General features: G+C 34.6%; 1 protein-coding gene across 1 annotated transcript in view; it reads left to right on the top strand.

The window, feature by feature from the left end:
- EPYC (epiphycan) overlaps positions 1-19,428 on the top strand; it is a 49,655-nt gene that overhangs the window by 27,826 nt on the left and 2,401 nt on the right. Inside the window, exons 3-6 of the mRNA XM_011933597.1 lie at positions 7,020-7,194; positions 12,043-12,201; positions 13,011-13,213; positions 14,838-14,933. Of these exons, the coding sequence (XP_011788987.1) occupies positions 7,020-7,194; positions 12,043-12,201; positions 13,011-13,213; positions 14,838-14,933 (633 nt within the window). The remainder of the gene's footprint in view (positions 1-7,019; positions 7,195-12,042; positions 12,202-13,010; positions 13,214-14,837; positions 14,934-19,428) is intronic.

Genomic DNA, 19,428 nt, shown 5'->3' with positions numbered 1-19,428 from the left:
ACTTTTTGATGGGGTTGTTTGTTTTTTTCTTGTAAATTTGTTTGAGTTCTTTGTATGTTCTTGATATTAGCCCTTTGTCAGATGAATAGATTGCAAAACATTTTTCCCATTCTGCGGGCTGTCTGTTCACTCTGATGGTAGTTTCTTTTGCTGTGCAGAAGCTCTTTAGTTTAATTAGATCCCATTTGTCTACTTTAGCTTTTGTTGCCATTGCTTTTGGTGTTTTAGACATGAAGTCCTTTCCCATGCCTATGTCCTGAATGGTATTACCTAGGTTTTTTTCTAGGGTTTTTATGGTTTTAGGTCTAACATTTAAGTCTCTAATCCTTCTTGAATTAATTTTTGTATAAGGTGTAAGGAAGGGATCCAGTTTCAGCTTTCTACTTATGGCTAGCCAGTTTTCTTAGCAACATTTATTAAATAGGGAATCCTTTCCCCATTTCTTGTTTTTGTCAGGTGTATCAAAGATCAGATGGTTGTAGATGTGTGGTATTATTTATGAGGGCTCTGTTCTGTTCCATTGGTCTATATATCTGTTTTGGTACCAATACCATGCTGTTTTGGTTACTGTAGCCTTGTAGTATAGTTTGAAGTCAGGTAGCATGATGCCTCCAGCTTTGTTCTTTTGGTTTAGGACTGTCTTGGCAATGCGGGCTCTTTTTTGGTTCCATATAAACTTTAAAGTATTTTTTTTCCAATTCTTTGAAGAAAGTCATTGGTAGCTTAATGGAGATGGCATTGAATCTATAAATTACCTTGGGCAATATGACCATTTTCACAATATTGATTCTTCCTATCCATAAGAATGGAATGTTCTTCCATTTGTTTGTATCCTCTTTTTTTTCATTGAGCAGTGGTTTGTAGTTCTCCTTGAAAAGGTCCTTCACATCCCTTGTAAGCTGGATTCCTAGTTATTTTATTCTCTTTGAAGCAATTGTGAATGGGAGTTCATGCATGATTTGGCTCTCTGTTTGTCTGTTATTGGTGTATAGGAATGCTTGTGATTTTTGCACATTGATTTTGTATCCTGAGACTTTGCTGAAGTTGCTTATCAGCTTAAGGAGATTTTGGGCTGACACAATGGGGTTTTCTAAATAGTCAATCATGTCACCTGCAAACAGGGACAATTTGACTTCCTCTTTTCCTAATTGAATACCATTTATTTCTTTCTCTTGCCTGATTGCTCTGGCCAGAACTTCCAACACTATGTTGAATAGGAGTGGTGACAGAGGGCATCCCTGTCTTGTGCCAGTTTTCAAGGGGAATGTTTCCAGTTTTTGCACATTCAGTATGATATTGGCTGTGGGTTTGTCATAAATAGCTCTTATTATTTTGAGATACATTCCATCAATACTGAATTTATTGAGAGTTTTTAGCATGAAGGGCTACTGAATTTTGTCAAAGGCCTTTTCTGCATCTATTGAAATAATCATGTGGTTTTTGTCTTTAGTTCTGTTTATATGCTGGATTATGTTTGTTGATTTGCATATGTTGAACCAGCCTTGCATCCCAGGGATGAAGCCCACTTGATCATGGTGGATAAGCTTTTTGATGTGCTGCTGGATTCGGTTTGCCAGTATTTTATTGAGGATTTTTGCATTGATGTTCATCAGGGATATTGGTCTAAAATTCTATTTTTTGTTGTTGTTGTTGTGTCTCTGCCAGACTTTGGTATCAGAATGATGTTTTTGTCAGGACCCCAGAGTTGAATGGCTTTCCTCTCTGTCAACCATTAGCTCAGTCTGGAAGTACAGGAAAAGCAGAAGTTGGTTCCAGGCAAACCAATGCTTCCAACTCTGAAGAGTTGGGGGTTGTTAGAGAGCCCTTTCACAGAAAGCCTGACACCCATGTCTTCAGTCTGGCAGTCATGCTAGTTGCTTTTAACTGGCTGACAGGTGCTCAGTGTTTAGCCCCCAAATTCTAAGGAAAAATAGGACAGAATAGCAAGTGAAAGGGTCCAGTGGTACTCACTGCTTGACAATATTAGAACTGTTAGCAGTTAGAACTGTAGATAACTTATCTCATGGTAACCTTTGCTTAGGGAGTATATTGTGTGTCCATGAAATGGTACATCTATTTCAGAGATGAAAAATGCATACCTCACATTGACTACATGGCTACTAAAAGATAAAATGTGTGGGTGAGTTTGTGGAGAAAAGGGAACTCTTGCATACTGTTGTTGGAAATGTAAATCAGTACAACCACTATGAAAAACAGTGTGAAGATTCCTTAAAAAATTACAAATAGAACTACCATAAGATCCAGGAAGCCCACTACTGGGTATATATTCAAAAGAAATGTATCAGTATGTTAAAGATATATCTGCATTCCCATGTTTATTGCAGCACTATTCACAAAGATCAAGACAAGGAATAAACCTCAGTGTTCATCAATGGATGGATGGATAAATACAATGTGATTTATATACACAATGGAGTACTATTCAGACATGAAAAGAATGAACTCCTGTCACTTGAGATAGCATGGATGAACTTGGAGAATACTATGTTAGATGAAATAAGCAAGGCATAGAAAGATAAATACCATATGATCTCAGTGTATGTGGAATCTAAAATAGTTAATTCCCTAGGATAGAGTGGAATGGTGGTTACCAGAGGCTTAGGTAGTTAGGGAAAAGAGGGAAATGGGGAAATGTTGGTTGGAAGATACATAATTACAGTTAAAGAGGAGGGAAAAGAAAAGTCCAGAATAGGCAAATATGGAAACAGATTAGGCAAAAGTACAACCATAGAAAGTTGGTAAGTGATTGCCTGGGACCAGGAGGTTGGAGGGGGGGAAGGAGAGAGGATGAGAAGAGAGAAGCTGGAAATGGTTGTTAATGGTTGCAGAGTTGTTTTTCTGGGTGATGAAAATGCTATAAAATTGATTGGGTGATAGTTGCATAACTGTTACTAAAAAAAACTGCACTATATACTTTAAACAGATGAACTGTATATGAATTGTATCTCCAAAAAGTTGTTTTTAAAAGAGTCCATTCTTAGTACATCTACACTAGAGGACAATGTAACTTTATATAAGTAGTCTATTGCTGTATTCCAGCTAAGAGAGGATAGTAATTTAGATAATGGTGATGATGGCAGATAGGGAAAAAAAGTAATGATATTGATAGATATTTAGAAAACAGTATTGACAAATCAAATGAACAGTTGATCATAACTTAAGCATAATGTTTGACATAGACATTTTAGATAATTATAAAGATTGGCAAACCTTCCATCATTTACAAATTCACACATTCACCTGGTGATTCTTTTATTCATTCATAAAGGTAGGAATCAAATCTGGTTTATCTGAATTCCTTAACAGCACTTTTTCCATAACATATATATTACATTATCATTGATTTCCTTATTAGAAACTTAGCTGTAGATTAAAATTTAAACAATTAAAATACAAAAAATGAGTTTTATTAACTCAAACACAATGTTGAATGGCAGCAAATGGTTTATGATCCCCATAAACAGGTATAATTTACATGTTCAACAAGAAATCTACACTAAAAGGACTCAGTGGATAATGAAGCAATCAGGAAGATGTATGATTGCTGTTTCTGAACACACCAGTTTTTCATATTTTTACCCTGAAATTAAGACAAAAAAGTAGGCTTAGTGGCAGCAATATAATTATATAGATCATTTAGATGCACTTTTTGCTAAGGGGCAAATGAATTTCATCAAAATTATTGTTAACCAAATCTTATTGTCACTTAAAATGGTTCTGAATGTTTTTATAGAGATAATCTTCTGTGGACAACAATGGTGATTATTAGAAAATGAAAGCTTTTAATCTTTTGTCATATTTTTAATAGTAACACAGACATTGCTAGTAAAAGTCTCAGTTCAATCTGAAACAATAAATGTAATTGGATTATTTTCTATGGAAAGTCTTTATTTCTTCAGGGAGCAGAAACTTAGTCTGAGACACTTCAGGGTCACTTCAACCGCTTTTACCCTGAGACTGGGTTGAGGTGATACATTGCTTACATGGAGTCACGGCTGTGCAGGGTGCAGAGACTGGGACAGGCTTAAGGACTTCTCTCTTGGTAGTTATCTCTTCATACTGACATCTGCTGATATCTCACTCAGCCTAGGTCACTGTGAACTATCCATTTGTCATCTCTGGAATAGATGTACTGTTTTGTGGATGCAGAATTTACTCCCTAAGCAAAAGCTACCATAATATAAGTTATCTACAGTTCTAAGACCAGGTACACAAGAAAATAAAAATAGATAACTTACTGCAAACTGTCAACTGAAAGATGTACCCTGCTGGTACTATGTTAAGAAGACATACAAGTGCAGTGACTTCGACTGAAATCAAAGTCATATGTAGTAATGACCATTTGTATTATATTTTTAAACTTTAGGGAAATATAATGAACAAATTAAAAAGTTAAAACAGGAAGAAGCAATTCAGAGTAAAACAAGCAGCCAAAGAAAAAAGAATAGAAGAAAACACTGAAAGAATATATGAATATTTGTGGAAGAGGCTCAATTATGTTTGCATTCAAGTGTTACCAATTGTAGCTTGAGAAAAAGGGCAGGGATTTTTTTCTGGTCATTTGTGTTTATGTTCAAATTTAGTTTTCTGCAACATAAGCATACAAGTCTACCACACGGAAGGCCAGGTGGTCTTGTTTTCCTGGACTCTTTTTTTTTTTTTTTTTGTATGCATTGCCTCACAACTTCATATCACAGTATGAAGATTGTTGAAGAGGGAGAAAAGATGCCTAAATCACTTCTATTTAATAGTGAAAATAAATGTGTCTACAAAACAAAAGTCTCTCCAGGCACAGTACTTTGAGGTTCTGCAATTTTGCTGACGTGAAAAGGCATTCCTTTTTCTTGGTTTTCAAAGTTGTATTGCATTTACGTTTTATTAGCAAGGAAGCATGAACAAAACAATTTTTGATAAACACAAAAAGCTGTTTTGCCTCATCATATTGGATGACAAGTGAGATCTTACAGCTTCACATCAAATCAGTGGAAAAACAATTATCTGTAAAAAGTATGTGCAAACATTTTTCTTACAAAGTCTAAGATTCAAGGCAACGTGTCTGGAATTTGTTTCTCCCTTTAGGCTGCCTCCATTCCATGAAACATCTGTCTCAATTTCCGCTCTTCCTGGAGCCTCCTTTTGGTCTCTCTACAAATCCATTCCTTCTGAATCTGCCTCATTCTGACCTACAGATGGAAACCTTATGTCTTTCTGTTTAAGAAAATGTGCCCAATCTTCTCAGCTGGAGTTTTCTGGCCAAGCTTTATTATATCTTCATGCATTGCTCCTAATGTCTCAAAGACAGTATAATCTGTTTTTGTTTTGATTTCATGCTTTAAATAATTTAAAGTAAGTATTAGCACATTCACTGATTTGTCTCAGAAAATCTCTAAATGCAGAGCTGTGAATTAGATATATTTTGGATAAGCAAAGTTTGAAAAATTATACTTCAATAAGTACTTGCTGATTGCCTATTATGCTTACAGCCTATAGGTACACAGATAAAAAAGATGACATACTTTACCATCCAGCAGGCTTGGATATGCAGAAAACAAATGGAACCAATGTAATACAGCACAGAAAAAGCTGAAATAGACTCTAAGGAAGCACAGAAGGATGCACAATTCAGAAATATAAACTGATAAAATAAAGTTTAGTGTTTCTTAAAAAGAATAATTTTCATTTGTGAATTGCAATGCATTTAAATATATTAAAAGTGATATCAAATCATAAGTGTATCTTTAAAATTTTTTGGTTATTCAAACATCTAGAAAATATTTGGTCTGAAAATACACCTGTGTTATAGATGAAAGGAATAGTTTGCACATCATTTGTTATTAAGTAATACAGAAATAATTTATGTGTTTCCTTACTAATTTAATGAAAGCAAATAAAGGGTGGAAAAAACCAAAAGGCCATATTGGTGTGGTTAAGGGAAAATCTGGGATTTCTGGGCATACCACAAGGACACTGGGCCACAAAGGGTGGGTCCTGGATGTCGCCATCCCAATTGCCTGGGGCAAATTTTCAACCCAAGATTACAAGGCCATCAGAGAAGTAGATATTTACTAAGTACCACAAAGAAATACACATTCAGACAAGGGAAGAAATCTGAAAGGAAGGTTTCTCCTAAATACAAACAGTATTCTTAAAAGTAATGACTCCATTACTTACAATGTACAAGTTAGATAAGACCAAAATAGGTATAATCTAAAATACAATATATAAAAAATAATCTTTGAATAATTTTGTGATTTTATAACTGCCTCCTCATGTCAAAGCTCTCAAAAAGTCAATTTTAACATATCTAGATATCATTGGAATATTGGCTATTTTAATAATATTGAAAACACATGAGAAATGGCATATCATAATCAAATCATAGTTTTTATGTCACTATATATTTTATTTTAGTATAAAGGATACTTTTCAGTAAAATGCCATTAGAGAAAGTATAAGTCATTGGTAAGGAACAGAATATTTGAACCTAGGAAATCAAGGATTGAAAGGACAGGAAAATATGTGTCAATTTCTGCTCAGTTATTACCTTCAAGGGGAGTAGAATGAGGGCAGAATGGTGATGGGGACTTTTCAATTTTACTCTGTACACTTCTGAATTAATGTGAAGCTTTCACAACATTGATGCACTCTTGTAATGCTACTTATTATTAGAAAACAATAAATGAGCTTTTTAAAAAAACTATGAAATGAACAAACATAAAATGTTAAAGAACAAGAAGACCAAAAAAAAAAAAAAAAAAAAAACGGAGGCATTGGAAACAACTTCTAAGATTTGAGAAACAAAACTAATTAAAAACAACAACAGTTACTAGAACCATGTGTGTTCCTCCAAGCAAGCAGGATGGTCACATTGTTGAACTTTAGAACATGAGTGTCCTCTTGTGGCAAAGATGGGTACATTTTAAATTTGTGTCACTGCCACACAGAGTGACTGAAAAGTTTGCCTGAAGAAATTCTCTCTCTCTTTTTTTTTTTTTCAGATTGAAATAGCCACAGTGATGCCTTCAGGGAACCGAGAGCTCCTCACTCCACCCCCACAGCCTGAGGAGGCCCAGGAAGAGGAAGAGGAGGAAGAATCCACTCCCAGGCTGATTGATGGCTCTTCCCCGCAGGAGCCTGAATTCACAGGGGTTCTGGGGCCACACACAAATGAAGGTCAGATACATCAAAGCAGAATTACAACTGAGTCCCCATTAACTGCAAAGCTTCAACTCTACAGAGAAACCACATGACATGACCCAAGAAAAAAGTTTTGGAATAGGCCAGGTTTGAAGTAGATTTATACATAGATTTTACATTCAAATATAAAGCAGTTTTAATAATTCAGCTTTGGTCTCGTTAAAATGACCAAATAACCAAAGATTTAGGATGAAAATGTTGTATATCATTACTGGAAACCTGTGTGGTGGAATGTATTTGTAGAACAGAGAGTATTTGATAAGCAGGAAAAAATCTTTGCCTCTGAGATCAGGCCACAGCATTTCAAGGGGATAAGAGATGATGAGGATGAAGATGATGGTAATAGTAATATTTTGCACTAATTGAGCATATACTATCTGCGGCCCATATGCTCAGCACTTCACATTATCTCATTGGATTATTAAAACCTCCCTGTGAGACTGTTAATATTACTCTTTTCATTATCATGGAGAAAACTATAATTCAAAGGGATAGTAACTTGCCAGATATCACAAAGCTGTTACATAGTGGGTTTGAAGCCAGCCTGTTCAGATTCTTGGCTGTTTATTTATTTAAAAACAGACTTCTTCTCACTCACTCCTAAGAAGCAACAGAGAGAGGAAAGTATTGCACAATATCAGATACTATGTTGCATGGCCTGCAGCTGAAACCAGGGTCTTTTAGTTAATGAGAAGGAATTCTTGGTGCTACATGTGATTCTATTATATGTCTATATTTCTTGCTTGAACGTGTCACTGTCAACCTTGGGGGTACTCAAGAGGACTCACACTGGAATACTTCTATATATACAGAGAATGACATAGTTAGGGAGTATAGAAAAAAAGTAAGGAGAGTTCCCACTGCAAGAGTTGAGTGAGTATAGTGTCTCTGTATTCCAAGTTCTGTAGACACAAAGCTTTAAGTAACCACTGTTTTCATGAATATTTCTGCCTAGCACAGGAAGATAGACATACAAACAAATTTAGAGGCAATACTGTATGTATTAATCCATGTTCACACTGCTGATAAAGACATATCCAAGATTGGGTAATTTACAGAGAAAAAAAGGTTTGATGGATTCCCAATTCCACGTGGCTGGGGAGGCCCCAAAATCATGGTGAAAGGCAAAAGGCATATTTTACATGGCAGCAGGAAAGAGAGAAAGACAGCCAAGTGAAAGGCGAAACGCCTTATAAAACCATCAGATCTTGTGAGACTTACTCACTACCAGGAGAACAGTATGAAGGAAGCTGCCCCCATGATTCAGTTATCTCCCACCAGGTCCCTCCCACAACATGTGGGAATTATGGGAGCTACAATTCAAGATGAGATTTGGGTGGGGACACAGCCAAACTGTATCACTGTATTACAAGTCTTATGAGAAGAGTCTGTCCAGAACACACTGGGAGACAAAAAGAGTGGGAGGAGCAATATTACCTAAAGCAAGACTAAAAGCCAAGAACAGGAATCAAAAGTGAGAGTTTCTTGGAGAGACAGAGGAGGCAAAATGTATGTATTCAAATCCCAGCACTGTGACTTGTTGGGTTTTTATAGTCTTGAGCAAGGCATTCAATATTTTTGTGCCTTAGTTTTCTCATCTAAAAAAACATGGGATAATAAATAATAGAACTTACCTTATAGAGATGCTGTCAGGATTAAATGAATACATGTAGTTACTGGCCCATAGTAAACATAGTGTTAGTTACGAAAATTCTAATATTGATAAAGGAGTTCATGCACTGTTTTCTCTCTTAACATTTTTAGTGTACCATACACTATTATTAACTAGGAATACTGTGGTATAGCAGACCTCTAGTACTTATTCATCCTATATAACTGAAATTTTATACCCCTTGAACAACTCCCCATTTCCTGAGGCTCTGGTAACGACCATTTTACTCTTTGCTTCTTTGAGGTTTAGCTATTCTTCAATAAGTAATATGAAAAGTTGCCCTTTCATCCAATGCCTTCTATATGCCAGACACTTGAATTGTTTTATCTACATTAACTTTTGGAAGAGTCATAACACTATATAATGGACACTGATTACCCGTTTTTAAAAATAAGAAAACTAAAACTCCAACATCCTATAAAATGTGTCCAGTATCGCAGAGGTGATATGTGAAATGCAACATAGACCAATAAATCTTGTCAGTGTCATTAATGAATATATTATATTCTTTCTGTGTAGTTAAATTTCTGTGTAGTAGAACACTGTGCAAGTAGAAAAAGGAAAAGACATAATGAGAAGGAAATGTAAATATCCAGCATAAAGCACCCAAAATAGGAAAAATAAATATCCCTGGAACATTACTTATGCTTAAGTGATTTCAGATCCTTCAAAAGTTAACCAACCTGGTATCGATACCTGTACTCTGGATCTCTCAGCTGAGCCAGAAACAACAGAGAAGGAGAATGCCGAATCTTTTCAAAAGCTTGAGTCAAGTAATGCTTCACTAATGTCAATTTAGAAACATAAAAAAAACTAAGACTTTTAAAGAAAATTTTTGTCTCTAAAGTACTCTGAGGCTAAATAATAAAGTTAAAAACTCAAACTCACATTTTAATTTCAAAGAAGAAGCACACATTCATCAAAATTAAATAGTTTAGAAATATTTAGAATAGTAAAAATAAAAATACCATATTTCTACTACTAAAACAAATTTCTAAAAATAACATTCTAAAACCATATAATGTAGCCTTGAGTTAGGTGTAGAAAACTTAGAATTAAATTATAACTACTGTGAAAATGTAAAAATTACCCTACGCAATCGTTGCTTAATTATCAAGGTGATAAATATATAGAAGAATCAAATGTCTTAACTCTTAAAATTTTTATGATGAGTATAAAATATTAAATTATAATGATTGGAGAAATTAGCACATATTAAATATTTTACAACTCCCACTTAAACATTTTTTCCTGGCTTTCCATTCTTAAAATGGAAATGACTTTTGTATTTAATGATAGTAATAAGACCTTAATAGGTACAATATCAGTTCATGATTACAAACCACAAATGGACCTTCTAACTAGAGTGATCAAATCTCCTGGTGCGTCTGGGTGTGAGGAGTTCCCAAAGCAAGTGTCTTTGAATGTTATAAACTGGGAAGTCTCAGGTAAACTAAGACAAATTGATCACTGAGCAATTTCAGGACATTTCTTCCACTACTTTTCTCTTCTACTTTATGTCATAGAGATTTCACTTTCTCCATTCATTTCATATCTTACAACCCTTATTTACCTCATCCCTAGACTCCTCAAGCCTGTCAGATAACTTAACTTCCTACTTCACAAAGAAAATGCAATTTCTTAGTCAGCAGATCCTTGGTGTTTCTGTTTCCAGACAAATAATCTATCTATATCTATATCAACGTGTTCTTCTACCTCCCTCTCCTTCTAGTACAACAAAGACACTCTGTCCTTCCACACGTGGGATGAAAATCCTTCCATGTTCTTTGAGTTCTGTTTCCTATTGTCCTCTCATGATCCTTTTTATATTCAACTTCCCCTCCTCCAGATCTTTTTCGCCAAATATCTTCCATGTTAATCACCCCCTTCATCATACAAACCACAAGTATATTTTATTAGAGTTATCACTATGTCTCATCCCTTGCTCTTCACAAACCTCTCTGCATTTTCTACATTTGTGGCAACTTTTCCCTTACTTCCAACTTCTTCCTTAATGGACTGTAATCTGGCTTTCAGCTCCCTCACTTTGCATATCTTGTAACTCTCTGATAACCACTGCAATAACTAATCCAAGAACATTTTTCAGTCCTTAACTTACCTGACATCTCAGGAGGCTTAGGTTGTTGATTATTTCCTTTCCCTTAAAACTCTTTTGTCTAAGACCATCTTTTGTCTACACTATGATTCACTTCCACTTTTTCCAGTTGCCCTGCTTCAGCCTTCCATTACACCTTCCAGCAGACTTAACTCTTACCATGCAAACTGCATCGTATGATACCTCTCTCCATCCTTATGGGAATAAACAAAAGCTGAAGTACAGCCTGCAAGGCCCCTGCATGTTATGCCCCATACATTTCAATGCTGTCTGAGTTTCCACCATATGGACTATCTTTCAGTCCCTCCAAAGTGAAGGCACATGCTGCTTCCTTTGCCTGGCATACTATTCCCTTCCTACCTGCATAGTCAACTATTCCTCTTCTGCTGATCTCAGCTCAGCTTTCACTTCAGAGTTGCCTTCCATGACTTCCAGACTAGGTCAAATCCCCCTATGTTATGTTCAGATGACACTTCATGACCCCTGTCACATTCATAATTTTATTTGTGTGATTAACATTCACTTCACATAGCAGATCATAAAGCACAGCTGTGTCTCCGTGTGCTCACCGTTTCACCAGCTAGCATGGTGCCATTTACATAGAAAGGATTCAATAATACGTATTGAGCAGCTGAATATTAATAATTATTACCTTTTATTTTTCTTGAAGCAGGTGTTTTTCCAGTGACATGTTTCACTATTAAACCAAAGGCTGAATGAAAATATTACATGTGATATTTTAACTTTATGAAAAGCACAATAATGTTTAAATTTTGAATACAGAATTTCTAATAAATAGAAAAGTACTCAGTAATTTAAAATTATTTTTAAAATGTTACATTGAATATACTAATTGTTGAGACAATTTTAATCGGTATGTTTGACTTGAATATTCTATTTACAGAAAACATTATGAGAAAATATAAAATCTACTTGGTTAGTGGGAGAGTCTAATCTTGTTTATCAAACATTCCACATTATTTCTTAGAAATTGATTTGGTATTTACAAATAATTTCATTTTCCTTTATCTTTTAGACTTTCCAACCTGTCTTCTGTGTACTTGTATAAGTACCACCGTGTATTGTGATGACCATGAACTTGATGCTATTCCTCCGCTGCCCAAGAACACCGCTTATTTCTATTCCCGCTTTAACAGAATTAAAAAGATCAACAAAAATGACTTTGCAAGCCTAAGTATGGATGACAGCAGTAACAGCCTTCACTGCTTTACAGAATTCCCTAAAATTTTTACATTGTCAAATGTTAGCACTGAGAATGCAGCTTGAATGCCAAAGCCTGGTTCATGAATCAATAGTTTTTTGTTATTTAAAAATTTGACAATTTGCTTTAATAATTATAAGAAAAACAACAAACAAGCAATGGTCATTTCAAAACCACATAGGTGATGTTTTCAAATGAACAATTTAAACTAAATATGCATGATAAACAATTATATTTTACATGCTGGAAGGTTTTATCATGTTCTTATGAGTAAAATATCATGGTCATATTTATGAGGAGTTGGCTTTTTAAAAATAAACTTCCACTAAAGCATAGTTGCTTTATGATGGATGAATGCAAGCCTAAATTCTGGCTTTATAGTTGTTGCCAACTCAAAGAATTTTGGTATGTGTCATAAAATGTTTTAATCATTTGAAGATTTCTTTCTAATGCCTGTATCTTTGACTGTTAGAAAACACAACACTCTTTATCACTGAGGGAAACATTTTCAGTGACAAAATCCAGACAAACTTTATGAAGATTATGGAGAAAGACCAGTTATTTTAAATGTGGTATACCAATTTCTTTGCTAAAGTTATACTCCTAAGTACATAAATATGAAGAGTATTTGGGGAAATAATTTTTATAAAAAGAAAGATAATCATTTCATTAACTGTGCATTGCTAAATTCATATTTATATTTGCAAAATAAAGGAAAATTACATTTATATTTTTGTGCGAGCAAAACAAGAATATTTAACTACTTCCTTTTTTTCTTCTAGGTGATTTAAGAAGGATTGATCTGACATCAAATTTAATATCTGAGATTGATGAAGATGCATTCCGAAAACTGCCTCAACTTCGAGAGCTTGTCCTGCGTGACAACAAAATAAGGCAGCTCCCAGAATTGCCAACCACTTTGACATTTATTGATATTAGCAACAATAGACTTGGAAGGAAAGGGATAAAGCAAGAAGCATTTAAAGTAAGTTTTAAGTTTGATGTGCAGACTTTTATCTTCTAATTTTATTTGCTGCCATTGACTAGCCTTTTTATTCGTATAGGGAAATTTATTTATTTATTTATTTATTTATTTATTTATTTATTTATTGAGATATGGTCTCACTCTGTCATTCAGGCTTGAGCGAGTGGTACGATCACAGCCCACTGTAGCTTCAACCTCCCTGGCCTCAGATGATCCTCCTACCTCAGCCTCCCCAGTAGCTGGTACTACAAGACACGTGTCACCATGCCTGGCTAAATTTTGTATATTTTTGTAGAGACATGGTTTCGCCATATTTCCCAGGCTGGTCTCAAACTCCTGGGCTCCAGTGATCCTCCCGCTTCGACCTCCCAAAGTACTGGGATTATAGGTGTGAGCTACTATGCTCAACTTCTATAGGGGGATTTAATTTAGTGAGACTTTTAACTTTCAAAATAAACTTATCAACCGCATCTATCATGCTTTTGAGAAATACTATGTTCTGGTACATTGTGAGGGTGATCAAGTACCAAGAACAGAAAGCAGGGCTAGAATAAGGAGTTGGTGGCTACCTGAAGCACTGTCTACAGGAGCACCTGGAAGTGGTGCAAGCCAGAGACTCTGTATTGATCAGACCCTCCACTCAGAAAGACTATCTGGCTAAAAGGATAGCTACTTGGCAGGAAATGGGCAATGTCTTGAAGACAGCAGGCTACTAAATGACCTTATAAAGAGGATGGATTCAGTTAACCTTAGAGATTTTGTTTTCTAAGTGAAGCAAGCAGGTTTGGGGCTAGAGGACTTGCTTGGAAAAACAGCATAGGGTCTGAGAACAGCAACGAACTGGCTTTCTTGCCCCCTCTTAGGGCATTCAAGCAGCCCCTCTCAGTGCACATTGAACACATAATTTTAAAATACTCTTTAGAGGGACACCACATTATTCTCAGGGATGGCACAGGGGATAGTGTGGCCTCATTACCACTGGGTGGTGGTGAATGCCCTGTCTCTCTACTAGGCCTCCTGTGATACCATCAATGGTAGCTACAGGAGTTAGGGCATCTCACTATAGCCAGGCAAGGGTCATAGTTTGGTCTGCCCACTCTGCCTCTGTTGGCACAGGTGGCGATCAGTCACAGTTTATTCTAGGGTGTTTGGCTACAGTAGAACAGCTATTGTCTAAATGTTTTCTGTCTTGCTAGGCTGCCCCTTTCCTGCTACTTGGGCTACCAGGCCATTGCTGGGGAGGAACTATTTGTTTCCATGCCTATAAGATAAAGGAAATGCTTGCTATGTCTCATCAAAATCCTCAAAATCCCACTGCACAATGTCTTTCATAAGAGGAAGCAGCCTTGCTTAAATTGAGAAAGTTAGACTGAACAAAACGTGGTTCTTCCTAGAGACTGAGAAACACATTGTATTTTCATGAAGAAATATTTGCTTGCAGCCAATTTTTCCAAAACTCATTTGAATTGTCTAATAACTCAGAAAACTAAGCTGCCTCAACTTTACAAAACAAGACCTGAACTGTAACATGTTATTTTACAAATATTTGCATGGAGAGGGAATGGGAAACACAACTGTGGCACCTCGAGTTTTTATTGAGTTCCCACATTTGGAATGTTTACAGGACATGTATGATCTCCATCATCTGTACCTCACTGATAACAACTTGGACCACATCCCTCTGCCACTGCCAGAAAATCTACGAGCCCTTCACCTCCAGGTAGGAGTCTACCAGTAAGGTGTGTCCAAGAGCTTCAGAGAAAGCAAAGCCAAGAAGGACATCAGGACACAACAGTTTGTCTGTAATGGCACGTTGACACACTGTGACAACTTTTCTTCTTTTTCTCTTTTCTCATTTATTCTCTCTTTATCTGAATATAAAGCTATCTTTATACATTCATAACTCTATCTATTCTAATTGAATTCTGATAACTTTACTCTTTTGCTTATTTTCCGAGGCAAAATACACCCTTTTGGTACACAAATCTCTTTAGGAAAACAAAAAACAAAAAACAAAAAACACTGAAAGTTTCACCTGTTGAAGAAAATGTAAAGATTAGAAGTGGAAAAGTAAAGGGAAAAATAAAAATCTAAGTTGATGTTTAGTTGTCAGAGAAAAAAAATCAATTTTAGCCTGTGATTTTAGGTTTTATGTATTGAATTAAATTCAATCCTAAGGCATTCCTATGTGCTGAGAGATGGCAAGCTCCATCTCTCTGGATAAAGAAAGTGCAGCATTTTTTGTTTGTTTGTTTTGTTTTGTTTACATAAAAAACATATTTGAAAGTTTTGGTGATTTTAAATCCCATTAAGCTACATGTTATCTTTGAAGTATTCAATTTGATTAGTTTGATTAGTTTAATGAATGAATAATATTTTATTTTCACCTATGTGATTAAAACACTTTTCAATCATAATGAATAATTTTGGTTGTTAAACAAATATAAATTATTTCTTATTTCAGTTGTAAATTTTAGCCTGTAGTTATAATCAACATTCTCTAATAAATTGATCTGTTCTGTGGAATAAATAGAGAAAACACCCATTTCATGCTCAAAGCAACAAGGAAACAAAGAAACAACGTCACAGTTTAGCATTATCTTTTATGGCAGAAATGTACAAAAAGTGATTTTGCTATGTAAGAGCAGGACATGAATTCCTGTAGTTCCCCTTGTGGATTTTGTGAATATTTACCTTTGTGCCTTTTCTTTTTTCCTATTAATATAAACATTTTCATATTTTCAGTGTCTATATATAAAAATATATATCTCTATATATGCATATATGTATATACACACTATGTATATATGTAAAGATTAGAAGTGGAAAAGTAAAGGGAGAAATAAAAATCTAAGTTGATGTTTAGTTGTCAGAGAAAAAAATCAATTTTAGCCTGTGATTTTAGGTTTTATGTATTGAATTAAATTCAATCCTAAGGCATATACACACGCTATGTATATATGTGTGTATATACATGTTTGTATGTGTCTTGGATATCTGTCTCTTTTGTGGGTTTGTCTGATTTGTTTACTTGCCTATTGTATATGTATTTTCTAGCCATTTGACTTGATTTCTGGATGGCTCTCTCTTTTTTCTGGTGGTGAATTTCTATACATATAAAGATTTCTTTCCTTGTTTATGACTGAAAGAAAGATTTCCAAGGGAGTACTTAAAGAGATTTTGGAATGTGTTTTCCAATTATGAATTAGATTTTATTACTATTATCTGGGATGATACTGATCCTACCAAGAAAAAAGTCTTTGATGTTATATTTAAACATAATTTGTTTGTATATATAATATGAGGGAATTTTTTTAAGTAACTGCTTTTACATTCCCATTCCAAGCTTTTAAAGTCAGTAAGTGCAACTTAAAACTATTTTCTCCGTCACTGTCACCTTACAACATCCAATATACATATGTCTGCTTTTAGCTTACATTGTCTTCAATTTCTATATTTTTAATACATAAATAAATCCCCTTTTTTATTCATTTGAAAAATATTTGCCAACATATAGTATAGCAATTAAAACTGAAGGCTCTGGCAAAAGCATATGACCTGGGCTGAAATTCTAGACCCAAAACTATCTGAAACTCCCTGAATTTCTGTTTTCTCATGTTGATTAAAAGGTGATCTACTATACAGGATGGCTGGGAGGATGAATAAAACAATGTTTATAAAGCATTTAATATAGCTATTGATATATGATAAATACTTAAATATAAGTCACAGTTATTAACACCACATATTCACATATTTATCACATATCAAAGAGAATAGCAGAGATAATAGGCACAAAATATGCATTATTCCTCGCTGACACTTTATAATGATAAGAGGGTTAATATATCAGGGTCAATACATACATGATTATAAACATATATGCATCTAACAACAGAGGCCCAATATATGAGGCAAAAAACTGTCAGAAATGAAAGGAGAAATAGGCAGTTCAATAGTAATGAAGTATTTCAACTTCTTGTTTTTATTTTTAAATTTAATTTTTTTTTTTTTTTTTTTCACAGAAAGGGTCTTGCTCTGTCACCCAGGCTAGAATGCAGTAGTATGATCATAGCTTACCACAGCCTCAAACACCTGGGCTCAAGCAATTGTCCTACCTCAGTCTCCTGAGTAGCTAGAACTTTAGGGTGTGAACCATCATGCCTGGCTACTTTTTAAATTTTTTATAGAGACCAGGTCTCACTATATTGCCCAGGCTGGTCTTGAACTCCTGGTCTCAAGTGATCCTCCTGAATCGGCCTCCCAAAGTGCTGGGATTACTGGCATGAGCCACTGCACCTGGCCCCACTTCAATAAAGGATAGAACAACTATCTATAAGATCACTAAGTAAATAGAAAACTTGGACAATACTGAAAACCAATTTGGTGTAACAGTCATCAATAGAACATTCCACCCAACGACTTCAAAATACACATTTTTCTCAAGTGCACAAGGAACATTTCCCAGGTAGACCACGTACTAGACCACAAATCAAGTATTAGTAAATTGAAAATAATTAAAATTATACGAAGTATGTTTTCTGATTCCAATGAAATTGCATTAGAAATCAACAAAAAATAAAATTTAAGAAATTCACAAATATGTGGATATGAAACAAAATTTTTCTTAATTACTAATGGGCCAAAATAGAGATCTCAAGAAAGTTAAAAAAAAAAAATCAAAGATAAATAAAAACAAAAATAAAACATATTGAAATGTATGGATGGCGCTAAAGCAGCATTTAAAGGGAAATTTCAGCTGTAAATACATATATTCAAAAAGAAGATCTCAAATCTATAACCTAGCCTTTCACCTTAAGATAATAGAAAAAGTAGAGGAAACTAACCCAAAGTGAGCAGGATAGAAATAATAAAATTTAAAGCAGAATAAGTAAAATATATAATAGAAAAATAATAGAGAAACAAAACTAAAATTTGGTTCTCTAAACGATCAACAAATTGACGTATTTTTAGTTGAAGTGACCTAGGAAAAAAGCCAAAAATTACTAAAATCAGGAATAAGAAAGGGGACATTACTACCAACCTTACAGGAATAAGAAGGATCATAAGGGATTACTATGAACAAATGTGAACCAACAAATTAGATTAAGTGAACAAATTTCTAGAAAAATGCAAGCTATTAAAATTGGCTAAAGAATGGATAATCTGAATAGAGCTATAATAAGCAAATATATTAACTTAGCAATTTAATATCTTCCAAAAAAGACAACCCACTCCCACATGGATTTACTGGTTGACTTTATCAAAAATTTTAAAGAAGAATTAATAACAATCTTTCGCAAACTATTTCAAATAACAACAAAAAAAAGAGAACGTTTCCTTCCTAACCCATTCTGTGAAGCCAATGTTACCCAATAACAATACTTGACAAATAGATCACCAGAAAAGGAAACTACAGGCCAATATCCTTTATAAATATTGATGCAAATAGCCTCAACAAAACACAACAAACTGAATTCAACAACATATAGAAAAGATTACACATCACGACCAAGTGAGATTGCAGAAATATAAGAATAGTTTAACATTTAAAAAGCAACCAATGTAATATATTAATAGAATAAAGGGTTAAAAAACATTTGATTCTTTCAATAGATGTCAGAAAAGCATTTGTCAAAATCCAACACCATTTTATTATAATATTACTAGAAATGTAAAACTAGGAATAGAAGGAACTTCTTCAATCCAATAAAGAACATCTATAAATAACTCAGGCTAACATCATCTTCAATGTAGAAAGACTGAACGCTTTCTTCCTAAGAACGGAAACAAGACTAAAATTGTTCGTCTCACCACTTATATTCAGTATTGAGCCTGGCAGTTACAGCTAGGACCATTAGGAAAAATAAATACATAAAATATAATAAATAAATAAATGGTTTTCAAATTGGAAATGAAGTCATTTTTCTATTTTCAGATGACATGATCTTGCATATGAAAAATCTTAAGGAATCCACTAAAAACTAATTGAACTAATAAATGAGTTCAGCAATGTGGCAGGTTACAAAATCAATATACAAATATCAATTGTATACAGGATATCTATACACTAGCAATGAACAATCTGAAAAAGTTAAGAAAACAATCCTGTTTATAATAGTCGGCCGGGCGTGGTGGCTCAAGCCTGTAATCCCAGCACTTTGGGAGGCCGAGACGGGCGGATCACGAGGTCAGGAGATCGAGACCATCCTGGC

Source organism: Colobus angolensis, unplaced genomic scaffold, assembly GCF_000951035.1.
Source record: "Colobus angolensis palliatus isolate OR3802 unplaced genomic scaffold, Cang.pa_1.0 Scaffold10, whole genome shotgun sequence".
In the NCBI taxonomy this organism is placed as follows: Eukaryota; Metazoa; Chordata; class Mammalia; order Primates; family Cercopithecidae; genus Colobus; species Colobus angolensis.
This window is presented reverse-complemented; position numbering and strand designations above follow the sequence as displayed.